Source organism: Stegodyphus dumicola, chromosome X2 (assembly GCF_044657685.1).
Source record: "Stegodyphus dumicola isolate Sdum_Otavi_A_Nest chromosome X2, ASM4465768v1".
NCBI classification, from domain to species: Eukaryota; Metazoa; Arthropoda; class Arachnida; order Araneae; family Eresidae; genus Stegodyphus; species Stegodyphus dumicola.
The window spans coordinates 1,706,565-1,720,825 of NC_140781.1; the positions used below are offsets into that span (position 1 = coordinate 1,706,565).

At 32.3% G+C, this 14,261-nt stretch overlaps 2 protein-coding genes across 4 annotated transcripts in view; both read right to left on the reverse strand.

Annotated features, from left to right (window-relative positions):
* The window catches only part of ck (unconventional myosin-VIIa ck), a 361,748-nt gene that overhangs the window by 296,470 nt on the left and 51,017 nt on the right, over positions 1 to 14,261 (reverse strand). The window lies entirely within an intron of this gene.
* Positions 11,953 to 12,537, reverse strand: LOC118183768 (histone-lysine N-methyltransferase SETMAR-like). The gene has a single exon (XM_035353373.1). It carries the CDS (start codon positions 12,535 to 12,537, stop codon positions 11,953 to 11,955), a length of 585 nt encoding a protein of 194 aa, XP_035209264.1.

The window sequence follows — 14,261 nt, forward strand, 5'->3', positions numbered from 1 at the left end:
TTAATATGCACTCAAACATCAGTTTTGCCTTGAAATTCCTCCATGAAGGCATATTTTCCTTTAGGCATATAGCTCTTGCATGCCTTACCTTATTTAAAAAGCTTAACCTGACCTATGTGCCTAATTACAAAGTATTTAAACATCCATAATTTTATATTTACACTCAGCCATAAAGTTTGAAACTTTTGACTCAAAAAAAAAAATGTTTGGATACATTCATTATCAAATTCAAATTTTTTAGTAAACATATTTTCGTGTAGCATTCAATACCTTCCTTGGCAATTATGTCCAGTTTAATAGTTCTCTGATAATATAATAAATAACAACTTTCCATTTCACATTTAAACATTAATCTCATTGTCATCGAATCACAATCTTGATTTCCTTACTCTGCATAATATTGCTTCATTTTTTAAAACAGTTAAAACAACTAATTGATCTGAATTCACAAATGCATACATTATACAAGTAATTAAAAATATATAAATTATACAAATTTTTACACTTAATACTATTTAGATGTAAGGAAACTGAGGTTTAAAGAGTGTTATATTTTTCCGAAATTTTGACATTTTAAATGTATCTTAAGGTATTTTTCATTCTTTACGCATAACATGAACATTTTGCTAAATGTATATTTTTGTTATCCAGTAGCTTAGAATTTCCTAAAACAAATTTATAATCAAAATCACTGTTGCAAGTTATTGAAAAATAACCAACACATAATTTTTACATAAATGCCACCAAACTGTACAAAGTACTATTATCCATCCAACAATTGAATGTTTCTTTTATGTAGAAGTGTCCCCCGTTTTCGATTTGTGTTGAACTGTCATGTGTGGAAAAAAACACTATCAAAGAGCTCTGGATGTAAAAAAACAAAAAATACTGCCTCTGGAGACAGTAAGTGAAAATACATCCAAGATTGAAGTACTGTAGGTAGTTCAGGTAGAATGTTATAGCTAACATTCAACCTGAAATGGTCTTTACTAATATCTCAACAATGAACTAGCAATAAAAATGTTGCAAATTTACTATCTGTAGTCTACTACTATACTGTTATGTTACATAATCCTTAGCCATTGAAAGGCTCCTCAATGATAAAATCACAAATATCTGAATTATTAAGTAAACTACAGCTATGACTCTTACAGTTATTTTAAAATTAGATACTTCTATTTAAGCTTCATGTCTATTAATTTAATTTTAAAATCCAGGTTGATGTATGTTTTTTAAGACAAAACACAGAGCATCAATGATAATTCTGAGCACCTTGTTCTCCAGCTGTTACACAGACAGTCGATTCATTGGCAGCAACCATCCAGCAAGATGATGTACATAAAAACACGTTATTCATGGATTGATAAACCTCTTTATTTTAATACTGAGTAGTGAATCATGTTTAGTTATAGAAAGAATTCTTATACTTTCTTTGCCAACCTTGTCCTTGACATATAATATACCTCTTTTAAAATGATAAATTATCACAAATAATACTTCGGTATTATTAGCTTGACATTGTAAATATATTGAGAATAACATAATGAATATGAATGTCTAAAGTATTTATTTTTTCCAAAAAGTAACAGTTTTTTCAAGGAAATTGACTTTAATTTTCTTGTTTTCACACTATTGTAATAACAATTTAATGCATTTGTCTCACATGCACGACTTAATGATATAATTAAAATACAGTACAGTCAGGATATATGGAAAAACAGTGCACTTCATTGCTCTTGTACAGATGATAAAATGTCAATAGTTCAATTCATAGTTGAAATGCCAGCAACTTTTCACAGAAAAGTTTAATTTAAATGAAATATTTTCACAAGTTTTCGTTAATTACATTAGAAAAAAATGTTAAGCTGATTCGATTTTATTCGGTTAAGGATTTAAAAAAATTAAGATCAGAGTTTATTGTATTATCAGCATTAAAATTATGCATTATTTCTTTTTCTATTTATAGATATTCTTCCTAAAATACTTTCTCAAATATGACATGATTTTTTAGCTTCCGAGGCATTTTTTAAATGGAAAAAATCTAAGTCAATTTATAATTAATGCTCTATTCGGTCCATTTCAAATTAGAGCACCTTTTATTTTAATGAAGAAATACGTTAAATATTGGTGCTCATTTCCATGTACTTAACTTTCTCTGAATATTTCTGAAAGGGAAGGAAAAAAAAGGACTTTTTTTAATATTATTTAAAACTTGTAACTGAGTTATTATAAAATGTAAGGGAATAATTCTTTAAATTATACTTATCAATTTTTTTACCCTTAATTTCAATAATACATATACTAAAACTCTTCTTTATTACTTCCTTAAGTATGCATCTCAGAATTTGATTTACAATACCTTTTAACAGATTGCTTTCCAGTACCAACAATTCTTGCTGAAATAGTTTTATAAACGTATTTGTCAACAAGATTTGAGTTTATGTTTGCAATTCTAAGTTAAGTTATTATATATTTAGATAATATTTATAATCATTATAAATTTAGATGCATTTAATAATAAGATTTCTTCACAGTAACTTTCACAGGCATTTATGAGTGAATAAATCCTTCATTTCAAATACATTTAGAAGTAATTTAATAAATATTTATATATTTAAAATTTATGTATATTATGTATAAATATTTATGTATATTGCTTTTTGCAATATATATATATATATATGCATAAATACCCATATATATTTCATAATGTTCATTTCCAGCATGTGCAAATCTTTAATTTCTGTACATTCACTATATTTTCCCAGTAAAGTAACTTACAATAATTTAGCATACACCTGAACTTTTTACGTAAGAAATATGTCCAAATATAATTTGAATGAAAATTATATGCATTATTTTTAATACCCACTCAAAGGTCAGTTTTTCTTCGAAATTCCTCCACGATGGCATTGCTCTCTCTAGGCAGATAGCCCATGCATGACTTACTCTATTTAAAGAAAACTTAACCTGACCTATGTGACCAATTACAAATATTTTAACATGCATAATTTTATATTTACATTTAGCCATCAAATTTCAAATTTTTGGCTTAAAACACGTTTTATAATACATTCATTATCAAATTCAAGCATTTAACCCACACACATAGTGTTTCCTTTTTTGTTTGTCAATTCGATGTACCATTGCTCAAAAGGCTAGAAAAAAAATCTTCGAATAAGTGACTTCAAAAGATAAGGGCATTGTACATGCATCTTTTAGGTTTTTTTGTGAAGAACTGAGTGCGCGTTATACGGCGAATATACCTAAAAATTTTTTTAATTTTGCCTGAAATTATAGCTGTGCGTTATACGTCGGATAATATGGTACCTGTTAAGTATTTAGTTTTAGTTTAGAATATAAAATTACTTTTTAAACATTTTCTATAACGTTTTTGTTTAATTTAAAAACACATTAAAAATGTATAAATTTCAGTAAAAGTATATCTGTCTTTCGGTTTGGTTTGGTTTATTTAATTATGGCAAAGCACACTAGGGCTATCTGCCTAAGGGGAGGGATGCCTTTGTGGAGGACTTTCTAAGGGAAACTGGCTCGTATACACGTTACACATGGGGGAAAACGCCCATGCAGCCAGCCCGTTCGCGGGATTCGAACCTCGGACCGAACTACCAATGTTCAGCGACTTTACCGCTCGGCCGCTGGTGGGCCATATCTGTTTTTCGAGTTTTGGAAAGGAGGAGTAGGGAGAATGATTGTCTAGCACTAGTAATAGGGGTGCATGAGACTAAGAATGATGAGAATCACTATACTATACTACATAAACTTTAATGCATATGGGAAAATCTAACAAAATAAAATGCATTCAGTTTCCATAGGCATAGGTTAGAATTGTTGTTATACTATAAATGTTAAGTCTTGGCCACTAAAAACAAAACAATATGCACACGAATTCTAACATATTTTTTGAAAAGGCGACTAGCGAAGTTACTATTGAAGAGAAAAGGAGGTTATTTACTACAGAGTTCAAGCTAAAGGTAACAGATTCATTAAAAAATAAAAAAGGCGAAACCGCTGTACTGAATCAAGACAGGCAAAAAGGCACTATTAGTTGCAAAGATGAAACAAAACTTATTTGTAAGGTATCATCCGACATATTTTGAAAAAAAAAATACAGATCACAAGTACATTCGGTAGCGTTCTTTCACAATAGTTTCAGATGGTTTATCTCTGTTATTACACTTAACGGAGCCAACTAGCGAGCATCCTAATCTTAACATGCTACAGATCAGTTGTCCACAACTCAGACTTAACATTCCATGAATCATATATATACAGTTAGTCAATAAAGTCTGCGTACATCAAGAAAAGTAATATCAAATCCAAATTTTAAGGTGCGAAAAGGGTAGTTTCTTAAAGTTTTATTGTTTAAATATTTAGTTTCAATAAGGGACTTTGAAATTATTTAACTGTAATATTTTCATATCTAATAATTTATGCACACTAATTTTTAAAAGATAAGTGGCCAGAAATCAAAGCCAATAAAGTTTGCATACAACGCGAAGGAGGCGGGGGATTTCTTATCTAACTTTTAAACTTCAAATTTGAGAATGCAAAGATGGTTACACTTTCAAGGTCATTGACTTCCGAAGCAAATTTCACGTTGATTGGAAGTTGCTATTTCTATTTTCTTTGACGAAAATGACAACCAATAAAGAAATTCCTTTAGTTACGAGACAACTAATTATCAAATTGAGAGATGAAAGTAAAACTCTTCGTTATATTGGTAAAACCATTGGAAAGCCATTTTCTAGTGTGCAAAGAGTTATTCAAAACTATCTTGACACTGGTAGTCTTACTGTAAAACCAAGATGTGGGAGACCGAAGAAGCTAACGCAGAGAAAAGAAAGAAAATTTCTTTTACGAATTAAACAAAATCCTAAACTTTCTGCTGCAAGCATTGCAAAAGACATTTTTTTAACTAGCAAAAAGGAAATTTCTCCTGAAACTGTACGAAAAGTGCTGGGAAAGTCCGATTATCATGGACGCAAACCTAGGTCTAAGCCATACATTTCCAAGACAAATAGAAAGAAAAGAATTGCTTTTGCAAAAACATATTTAAACTCTTCGCAGAACTTCTGGAACAATGTAATTTGGTCAGATGAAAGTAAATTTACAATATTTAAAGTTAATGGCCACCCTATTGTATGGAGAAACCATGAACAGAACTGAATCTGAGAAATTTAAATCCAACTGTCAAACATGGAGTTGGCGGTGTGATGGTATGGGGGTGTATGTTGTCGAAAGGAGTTGGAAATTTTCACATTATTGATAAAGTCATGGATAAGTGTGTTTATCTGGATATTCTGAAGAAAAATCTACGAGACAGTGCCCGAAATTTAAACATTTCTAATACCTTTATTTTCCAACAAGACAACGACCCGAAACATACAGCTAAAATTGTGAAGGAATATCTCCTCTATCACACTCCAAAACAGTTGCGTACTCCTCCACAGTCACCAGACCTCAATCCAATCGAACATTTGTGGGCAAAATTGGAGAAACGAATTCGAAAATACAATATTACGTCGCGAAATAAGCTAATTAGTAAATTGCAGGAAGAATGGGCGAAATTTACGTCGGATGACACTGAAAAACTAGTTCAGTCAATGCCCAGACGTCTGCAAGCTGTTTTGAAGAATAAAGGATATCCTACAAAGCATTGAATTAATGTAAAAAACTTATATTTTGCTTTTTTTTAAAGTGTACGCAGACTTATTGGAGGGAATTTCTGAGTTTTTTTTGACAAAATATATTTTTGGAAAAATTTAAAAAGTATTACACTGATATTATTTACTTTTTATTTAAGCTTACAATTTTAGCTAATAGAAGAAAAAAAATGCAATGATTAAAATGCATTTTTCTATGCTTTAAGTGTTTTTTTAATTTAAAATTTAGTCTGTACGCAGACTTTTGTGACTAACTGTATATACTATATACCACTTCATAACTCAGTATACGATATAATACTTTGATTATAATTTCATAAATCAGTATATGGTTGGTTGATTCTAATTTCAAAAACTGTTTAATAAATAAATCTAACTTAAAAGGTTTTTAAGAAATGTGTAGAGTTCCTCACTTTATAATTCTAAGTTAATGTTGGAAGTGAAGAATCTTAAGAACTGATAAGCGAATAATCGCTAAAGTTCGGGCGACAAGAAACAAGATAGAAGGGCAACTAACCCTTTATTATTCCAATACGATTTAACAAAACTCCGCCTAGGAGTGTACAAACAAAGCCCTCACTTGGGCTTGAACTTAAGAGACTAAGAATTAAACTAAAACTAAGATTAACTAAAGAAATATAGCTGAAGCTATCAAGATTCAAATCGAGTTGGCCCCTTAACTTATTTGACTACGAAGCTTAGCAAGGGCCTGAGTACGGCCGAGCGTAATAACAGCATTGAGAGAGAGAGTGGCCAAAGAGGCAGACGCCCGTAAATCAGAAACTCTGATTTTCTCTCACTCAGTAACTTCGTGGTTTAAATACAGCTCCTCCTCATTAAATATTCAGCAAGATTCCAAAACTACATTCTGTCCGGAAGTAGTAAGTTGAAGTTAAGAATTTGACAGGAAGGAACTTAAAATTTAACTGTTAATAAAATTAACATAATCCTTACATATGTAAGTAATCAATATTTTTTAAAGTTATTTACATTTAGTCAAAATATATGAATAATATGCGTGCTTCATAGCTCATCTTTTAGATGAAGAAATAAATTTAAAGAAAATTATATTCAAAATGATAGCGTCAATGAATACCTTAATTCATATATTGCGTCATTAAACGCATTCAATAATCTAACAAAATAACTGCTCATACAAAGCATCTGAATTAGATACGAATAAAACAACTCTAAATTTCTCAATATCTCTAGCTGAACTTCTCCATTGATTTCAAAAATCTTACAACAGAAATAAGAAAAATTTATGAAAATAATTATCCGTTAAACTGATAGAAAATATGCAAATGTTCTTCACTTGTTCCAGAAACCGTACGACTACCCCACGCATAACTGTTTCGGATATGCAACATGTAAATTATCAATAAAGTACTGCATACAGTTATTGGTAGCAATGAAATGAAAAAACGACTCGCTCAAAGCATCATTTTTCTTTATAGTTTTGATAGCCTTCGCGTACCTTGTCATAACTAAAATGAATTACACCAGTCTTTTTTAATTTATAACCTAAAAATTCTTAAAACTCTATCGGCGTATCCCATAAAAATTAAAATAAAACAGAGACGAATTGATTTTTGTTGCGGCATTACTACAACACCTGAATAAGGAAAGATAACTCTTCAGGAATTCGACAAAACTCTTCAGGAATCCGCGCAAGAAACGTTAAGGAAAAACAGGTCATGCAGGTCGAACGTCGCATAAATTTACACGTCTCGTTTAAAAGTTTAATCGGAATGTGACTACACGCTACCTAAAAGTTTCCCTTTTCCCTCCTTGATCATAAATGAATTCATTCGTAATTTCCCGCGTTATCCTTTCCAAGTTTTGCATATCATTAAAGCATGCAAGAACTGTTATTAAACAAGAAATACTCTTTATTATATTTTAGATCGGAAGCATTTTTAGTCACCACATCCAACAAATTATTGCAGTACATTCTAGTTATAACACGGTTAGAGTACACGGTGACAAAGAGTTTTGAACAAAATTGTTAAACGCCTTAATTAATTTGGCAAATTCTTATGTCTACGCAATCTTATGAATATGAGGGCTTCGAAAGGTTGATAAATACCTTTTAACTAAAAATTTGCAAATACAGGAACCAGTAAGCTACAATTTTATTCAAACGAAATTACGCCTTTTTCTGAAAATAAAGTTTGAAGAAAAATTACAATAAAGATACCTTGCCAAAACTTTGAACTACAGAATTACAAAAATTTTCACTTTGCGCAATGTAATGAGAGGTCATTCATGCAAAAATAGATCAGAACATATTCTCAGCCGATACATTCATAACTTTTGATCAAAATGAAAATTACAAATGTCAAGACGTGATACAATTTCTTATGTACGGTTATGCACTTTTATTATGTACTCAACAGATATAGTGGGGAAAATATGAATTTGATGTCTTACGCTCGAATAATACTCCTACCAAAAACAACCAATTCAGTTCAACCAATAAGATGAATAGTTAAAATAGTGTTACAGCTGTCCATTTTGCTTTACTGCAATCTCATTCTTGCCTGGATCTCCTAAAGTACCGCATAGTTACAAATGAATAGCGATGCTATAGATATATAACATAAGCAAATGAAAAAAAAAAAAACTATTCAGCACATCTTTTGCCCATTTGCGAACAGGTGTTTTTTGCACCACGATTTAATTGATTATGGAAGCAAAGTACACTAGGGCTATCTGCCTAAGGTGAGAAATGCCAGGCTTTTACCGAGTGAGAAGGGCACGAAGACTATTTTTATTTTCTTGTCTTTATTTCTATATGGCCAAATACTTTCGAGATTTTTATTTCAAACGAAATTCACTATGAATAATTTTTTTATTACAAAAGTAAAGCCACATCCTACATCAACCATAATACTTAGCTTGAAATTACTGCAAATACGAAGGTATCCGTTCTCTTAAGCAGATAGCCCTTGTGGCTCAGCCATATTGAAATAATCTAAACGAACCAAGCCCACTTACAATCCTAAAACTTTATCAATACTTTTATAAAATAAGATTAAAATTTATAAATATAATCGCAAAATCGTTTTCAAGAAAGTTTCATACAGATTTCTGATGATAAAAAGCAGCCGTTATAAGTATAATCGTAAATACAAGCAAGGAGTAAGCAAAAGCATCTAAAGAGAAACCTGAGGCATCTAAACAGAAACCGACGTGCTCGGCAAAAAAAGTTGTTTCGAAAAAGAATCAGACATCGTCGGAATTCTTTCGTGCAAGTATTGAGCAGTGTTTCTTTTTATTCTGGCTTACCTTTTCCGACACTGATTATTCATAACATACCTAAAATCTGCGCTAAAATACATTTTATTAAAATGGCATAAAGCTACATTAAAAAATTGAGAAGATGCGCTACAAAGTAATATTGAGAGACAATTTTAAAAATAGGGATATAAATTATGTTTGCATGGAAATAATGCTGACAACAAAAACACTCGAGGAAAATGGATTCATGGATTCAAGATGCGTAATGATTAGCTTCTGAGCTGATTGTGTTCCGTAATATTGTGATGTGTAATTAATTATCTCCCAAGGATTATTTTGACTTATTTCAATGGCGGGAAAAGATTTTCATCCACTTACACCTGAAGATGCAAAGGCGGTCGCCCGTCACCTCGTAGCGCGATTACCGGATGAAATCGTAAAACTAGCTGACGAATCTTTGTGCTAGTTCCATTTCCAAGCTGTTTATGTACCTTATTTTTCATGCTTTGAATTATATTTAGAAAATTATTTCACTTGGTTATAGCTGAAAATGCAGTTTTTTTTTATTGAAGAATTTAAGGGTAAGAAGAGAATTATGCCCTTTTCTAATTATTCTTGAAGCATTTAAATTTTTTAAAAAAAAAGCGCACATTAATACGGATCACTGAACTAAAGTGCTCGAAACAGGACAGATTAATTAGCTACTAAATTTTAATTTTCGTTGAGTAAAAATGAATTCATCTGCATTCTATAAGGAAGTAAATATTCAAAAAAATGTTTTTTTTTCCCCCTATTCTCGCAGTCATAATATTTTTCTTAAATATTCATCTAATTCATATTCAAATATTCCAATCCATTACAATAAGTAATAAATCGATACAGTAAATACATTGCCCTATTGCATACATTAGAAATATTTATTCTCGTAATAACAGATACGTATGTGTTACTCTCTTCGTAATTTTCAGTATATATATATTTATATTTATAATTAAGAAATCTTTTGAAAGCAGCGTCAAACAGCTGTCAAAATTATATTTTAAAATTATTATTTAGAAATGCGCTTATAATGGTTTTTATATTTACGAAAGATACTTCTCGTTTACTCAGGCTCACTGTATTCAAGTCGATAGGACCAATTGAATGGAAAGGTCGATTTGTTAATTCATTTCCAAGTTTCAAATCGGATGAACGGACTCGCGAATAAAATAGCACATTAAAATACGGTCACTGAACTTCATTGAGCAATGAAAATTTTAACAAAGGTTTCGTACTTTATCTTATGAAAACAAAATATCAGAATCTAATTAAATGTTTCACTTATTAGAAAAACAGAAAATATAAATATTTGTGAATAAAAAGAAATTATCTTTAAAAAAATAAAATTTAAATGAAAAAATAAAAGAATTACAAAATATTGCAGAAATTACATAAAATAGCGAATAAACTTATTCGGCACAAGCTTGCTAAATGTAAAACAGATTGTACAGTCAGAAAGCTCGCCTTGTCACAGAAGTATACTGTTCATCGGGTTTAAAGGTTATTCAGACTAACGTGCGAAGTTCAGTGAGTAACACGTATTTGCCTTTGAATGTATAAACTAGCCAAAAAATTGAGCACTTGACAATTAGATGCAAATTTAACAGATGGATTGAAGAAACCCTACTGCAACGTACCACTTTGTGTAAGTATTTTCGTTGATTTCCTTAAGGTATGTAAATATGAGCCCATTTTCCTTAGAAAATTCTCCATGAAATCATGCCTAGCCAACCCTCACATGTTTTGCCATATTCAACACAAAATCATTCTTAAGATGATTAATTAATTAATTTTAATATTTGATAGAGTACTCACCAATTTAAAATTTCATAGAGTACACTATATTAATAATACGAAGCTTTTCAAAAACTAGGATGCTTTCCGTAAGACTTACATGTACCTGTATGTATTGCTCAGAGGGGGGGGGAGAGAAATTCCTGAACGAAAACAATGTAATAATGAAATGTTAATAAACAAATAAATATAACTTTCCGTATCTTATGCAATTTGTCTCCATTCTGATACCATGTGCATCATTTATTTCTGATATACTGATACTGAATGAGACCTAAAAACACTTTTTTTTAATATATCTCCCCTTATGATCCCTGACACAGCCGTTTACTTTCCCCTTCCGTAATTAACGTCAGTCTCCTGCTCTTGACCGCATTTGCCAAGCCACCGTTCTTAGCGACATCTATATGGGGAAGGGCAGAGTGCGCCTTAGATTCGATGGAATGCAATGTAATAAATATTGTTAAATTAAAACAAGATGAGCTAGCAATATCGGCATTAAAGAAATAACACCGAAAATTTAAATATATATTATTTAAATGCTGCTCGATTAGTATCATAAAGGCGCCAAAGTTCAGGGTAATTAAACTTGTAAAGACAGTCCCAAAGTTCTCGTGAGAAAGTTTTCCACTAAAGTTAATTTTAAATCCAATATGATAAACACATGGTTAACAAATTTAAATTCTTATTCTCAAGACAATGTGGAAAAATTATCCTGAAGTATCATAAAAAGTTTTGAAGATGAATGCCCTTTATATACATAAAAAAAAAAATAAATAAATAAAAAAAAATTCCGAAGCTACAAGGTGACCAAAAAAGTTCTCGCCGTTTTCGACAGTCAGAAAGAAAAAGTCATGACACAAATAATAATCACCGCTAATCCTCAAAGTAATCACCATCGGCACTCAGTGCCTTTTGTCAACGAGTGGCTAGCTATTTTCGAAGTGTAGCCAGTTGTTGAAGGATTTCCCACGAAAATGGTTGTCCAGGAAATGTAAAAGGTGGTAGTCTGTTGGCGCGAGGTCTGGGGAGTATGGTGGATGTAGTGTCTCCCAGCCCAGTCGCTGGATTTTGCCCTAGCCTCCCGAGCCACATGCGGCCACGCATTGTCATGGAGGAGGAGTACACCCTTACGACTGACCAAAGCTGGCTCTTTATGCATCAGTGCCTGATGCACACGTTCCAACTGCTACAAGTACCGGCCTGCCATGATGGTTTGGTCCACTGGCAGGAGCTCATAGTGCACCATTTGGCGACTAGTGCACCAGATACAGAGTATGATCTTGCGTGGGTGGAGAAGTCTCGCAGTGTGAGGCACTGAGCCCCGTGGTGATAACCAATGTCTGGAACGCCTGGGTGTGTCATATTGGACCCACTTTTCATCGCTGGTGAGTACTCTATCAAATATGGATGCATTGTGGTGCCGAGTAAGCAATGACAAACAGGCAGCGACACGCTGTTGCTTGTTTGCCTCAAACAGTGAGAAGGGTACCCTCTTGCTCAGCTTGTATGCCTTTCCTATGAGGTGCAAATGGAGTCCGATCGTTTCATCAGATACCTGGAAGTGTGCAGCAAGCTCAACGCATGTTTGGCTTCTGTCACTCTCTATGGCTGTTCTCAGGGCCTCATCGTCCAGCGCTTTTGCATCACCAAGAGCCATATCCCCTGACCTGAAGTTCTGGAACCATTGCCTAGCGGTTCGTTCGTTAACAGCATCATCCCCAAAGGACTGGCATATTCGGTGACTTGATTCTGCTGCTGACTTCAAAATCATTACAGAAAACAACTCCGAACGAGCGCCTTTGACGCGTCCATGTCAATCAGTCGCTGTGTGAGTTATGTTTGAAGTTCAACTCCAACTATCGCTATATGCCGCAATTAGATTGCATTCTGCAAGCTGTTTTCCAGCTGTCTTAAAGTATTGCGCTTCGATAAGCGCTTGATATAGATTTATCTCTGAGCGTAAGTAAAGAAGGACAGCCTGTAGGGGGGAAAAGGAGTGACCAAAGTCACATGAGCAAGGTAAGACTTCCTATCAGCTGTGTAGATTACAGAATAAAAGATGAAATTTACAAAATTCCACGAGTACAAAATAGCATACATTAGTAAAAAAGGGTGTAGGATCATGTTTTCATAATAAATATAAATAAAAATAAATGTTCTAAATGCAATACACTTTTACACAATATTCAGGATTAAATTTTAAAGTCACGTGGTGCAGAAACCCTCCCTAATTGGGTGGTCAGATTTGTGCTGCATGAAAAATCAAAGTATTTCAATAACTGTTGAGCATATAATATTAAATAAAGTACAATTCATAATGCAAGTACAGAACACATGAAGAAATGAAAATAATGAATATGTATGAAATATATTCAGGAGCAGGAATTTTGATGGCGTAGAAGTGTTGATCCATAATGATTAGGAAATTGGAGGCGAAGCCAGATTAAATCTTCAGTTTTATTTTCAGCAACATGTTGCGGCTATACACAAGTCGGCATATTAAATGTGCCTGTTCCAAAGGGCTTATATTTTTGATAGATTTGCAGCAAAAAAGAAGAAGCAGACAGACTGCAGTCCATCTAAGGCTGTAGAGTCATTAGGTTAATTGAAACAGGGATAAATAGAAGGGCTAGCTCATTTCTTTGTTCGACTCCTTGCCGACGCGAGCCTAATGGGGGGAAGTAACAGGCAATAATCTGACGTCACTGTGATGCCACCTGTCCTGATTTCCCGCGTTTAAAACAGTAGTTTCATTGAGCTGCGAGACGATTTTCTAGAGGTTACATATCCCAAATTAATTTTAATGATATATATATCTGTGTTCTAATAATGTATATATTTAAAATAATTTATATATATGTAATTTTAGTCAGTTTTTATTTTAAATTCTATATTGTAAAGTATCTTTTACGTAATATGGCTTTTTTGCGCTGCAGTAACGTGCCGTAGCACTTACAGAAGTATGAAAGGATAAGATATTTTATTTCATGGGACCAAAGGATCCAAATGAGAGTTTGCTTTTGACGAAAGAATGGATACACAAATGTAAAAGAGAAGATTCTATTAATGTGAAGAGCGGAAAAATCTGCAGCGAACATTTTCTATGCAGTGTTTATGAAGATGATATGAAAAATCGCTTGTTTGGATAGCCACAAAAAGAAACTGTTGAAATGGAATGCTGTTCCGAAAGTAAATTACGATGACAATAATAAATCGAAATTGATGATGACAATAATAAAACAAATTTTAATGATTTTGAAATAAAACTTACAAATGAAAATGTAGATCATCCTGAATGTTTAAGGATAAACAAGAATGCATTGATAATTTGAAGAACAAAATAATATCCTTAGAAAATTGTATTAAATTGTATTAAAGTATTGAAAAATAGAACGCTAAGATTGCAATTACACAAATTGGAAGATGTCAGCTTAAATCGTTCAAAATAAACATTAAACTTACCATGTCCAGACAAAAATTGCTTAACTTTAAAAT

What these genes read in the sequence shown, in the direction of transcription:
- LOC118183768 (XM_035353373.1), bottom strand. Translation starts at nt 12,537, where the DNA reads ATGATTTTGAAGTCAGCAGCAGAATCAAGTCACCGAATATGCCAGTCC.